Source organism: Neltuma alba, unplaced genomic scaffold (genome assembly GCF_004799145.2).
Source record: "Neltuma alba isolate B1F8T4 unplaced genomic scaffold, ASM479914v2 tig00005275_pilon, whole genome shotgun sequence".
NCBI lineage: Eukaryota > Viridiplantae > Streptophyta > Magnoliopsida > Fabales > Fabaceae > Neltuma > Neltuma alba.
This window is the reverse complement of record NW_021634044.1, coordinates 218103-220379: the sequence shown is the minus strand read 5'-3', so window position 1 is coordinate 220379 and position 2277 is coordinate 218103. Positions and strand designations below refer to the sequence as shown.

Genomic DNA, 2277 nt, shown 5'->3' with positions numbered 1-2277 from the left:
TTTTTTTAGGCCTATAGCTATTCTTCCATTTTTCAATTTTTTTGCTTCTTTTTATGAGGTTCTAATTGAGTTGAAAGTCATTTCCTGTAAATGTACTAGGCAGAGTATAATTTGATCTTGTATTCGCTCTTAAGCCGTTGATGCAAAAAGCGAAAGTCATCTCCATCTTTAGGAGACAATGATGGACACCCATTTAAGCAAGATGGTCCCCTGAGCCTTGATGGAGAAAACAAGATGCAATTTCGCTGGATTCTCAGCTTGAAAAAAGCCGGAATGGACTGTGTTAGAACACTTCATAAAGAGAGAACAAATCCCGGACATCCAAAAAGTCATTAGGATTTGAAACTATTCACTCCCACCGATATTGCTCCATGAACTTCATGTCACATAATAATGTCGAAGCTTGAAATTAGACGAATGTAAAGAATGATGTTAATTTTATACAGATAAAAAACCTATACGCTACAGATCCATGAAAATTCAAGAATATATAACAAGAGACGACCTAGAACAAGTCTTATTCTGCAGTGGTTCTTCTCTGTTTGACGAACAAAATGACGGAAAGAAGCCTCGAATCAATCCCAAATATTAAACTGTGACATAATGCTGGAAGCTAGCTTTTGCTATCAAACACATTTACAAATTTCAAAAATAGAAAAAGAAAATTAATTTTATAGCACACACCTGTGGTCAGAACGCAGAAGGCACATTTCTGACCCCAGCACATAATAAAAATGTCGGCACCTTTCTGTTTCATTGAACTGAAGCTAAAGCGTTTGTCCAAAAGCCACTGAAAATCTCTGCATATCCTTGGTATATGCATCTGAAGCTTGAAAAACTTGTGGATGCTGCTGGCTATTATGGTGCCAACTAGTAGTCGCCTCATCTGTTATGAACCCCGTTTCTGGTTTAACCTCACTGTAGATAGATTGAGAGATTTGATTGCCCAGAAAATACGGGGTATTAAGATACTCAGACCATTTTATGTCTTCTTGTTCTGCTTGCAAGGATGCCACGTTAACATGGGAATCGTTTTCCCACGTTAAAGTGTTGTTCTCGATGAAGTTATTGCTGTTTTGTAATGGTATATCACTATTGCTCCCACTGTTTTTGCCTCCATTGTTATTAAAGGCAGTGGCTTCCCATGCCTGAACACCATGAATATGAGCAGAGGGATTGTTATCAGATTGGAGGACAAGAGTGGAATTTGCATTTGTAGGCAATATTGAATGGGGAATAGTGGGATTGACAGCCGAATTAAGGCCCGACATAGCCTGAGAGGAACTGGTAGAGCTGGGGATGAAGCAAAGAGAAGTACTGGTGTCGGGATTTGTTGCATAGTTGTTGAAGGGTTGGAAAGAGAAATAACCCGCAACATCGGAACAAGACCTATCAAGAAATAGATCATGGGAATTATTGTTGCTATTGTTGAAGTTGGAAGGGGATGAAACTTGAAGAGGAGGGTATAGTTGTGGAGGTTTTGGTTTTGCTGACTCATGAGCCAAAGTCTGTTCATTGAATACGGAGGTTTTCTGATTGGTTCTGTCGGCCGAGGAAGGCTTATCTTTGTGGTTCTCTACCTCGGAGAGAGGTTTGTGGGTGTTGGGGTCAATGCCTCTTTGCCTGAGCTTCTTTTTCAGGCAGGAATTCCATAGGTTCTTTATCTCGTTGTCTGTTCTTCCCGGTAACTGAGCTGCAATTTGAGACCACCTGATAAATTCAGCAGCAACCACATATGAAACCATTTAAACAAAGCCTGAATTAGAGTACGCACGATACATATATGCAAATTGCAAACATGTATCATACCTGTTTCCTAGTGCTGCATGGAGCTCAATAATCAAATTTTCTTCCTGTTGGGAGAATGCTCCTCTCTTCAAATCAGGCCTCAGATAATTTATCCACCTCAATCTGCAGCTCTTCCCACATCTCTGCAGGCCTGCCATATTCATCAGTATCAGTGAGAGATTTGAGCTTAAAAAGAGTGTTAGTACACAGTACAAAACCAAGTGCAATATCAGTGAGACAGAAAGTACCAGCTAGCTTGGGGACAGAGCTCCAACATCCATGGCCATGCTTGGTGATATAATTGAGAAGCTTCTCGTCTTCCTCTGGTGACCAGAGGCCTTTCCTTAGCTTTTGCTTGTAACAGCAAGAGTGCCTTCCCATGTGCAGCGACTTTTTCAGTGCTTTTTGGGAGTCCTTGCTCGGTATAACTATTATACCTACGTGGATACAGCAGCAGGAAGGAAGGACTTTTTATGTGAATTCTAGGAA

The 2277-nt window shown here is 40.7% G+C and overlaps 1 protein-coding gene across 1 annotated transcript; it reads right to left on the bottom strand.

Moving 5' to 3' along the window:
* Positions 1 to 420: 420 nt before the first annotated feature.
* LOC114747297 (transcription factor MYB61-like) lies at positions 421 to 2277 on the bottom strand. Its single transcript, XM_028935609.1, has 3 exons — positions 2037 to 2277; positions 1810 to 1939; positions 421 to 1710 (listed from the first exon to the last, which is right to left on the bottom strand). Exons 1-3 carry the CDS (start codon positions 2167 to 2169, stop codon positions 768 to 770), a joined length of 1206 nt encoding a protein of 401 aa, XP_028791442.1. The 5' UTR covers positions 2170 to 2277; the 3' UTR covers positions 421 to 767.

Coding starts and splice junctions, on each gene's coding strand:
- LOC114747297 (XM_028935609.1), bottom strand. CDS start 2,169: ATGGGAAGGCACTCTTGCTGTTACAAGCAAAAGCTAAGGAAAGGCCTC. Junction 1,940..2,036: donor CTCTGTCCCCAAGCTAGCTG/GTACTTTCTGTC, acceptor TGAATATGGCAG/GCCTGCAGAGATGTGGGAAG. Junction 1,711..1,809: donor CATGCAGCACTAGGAAACAG/GTATGATACATG, acceptor TGAATTTATCAG/GTGGTCTCAAATTGCAGCTC.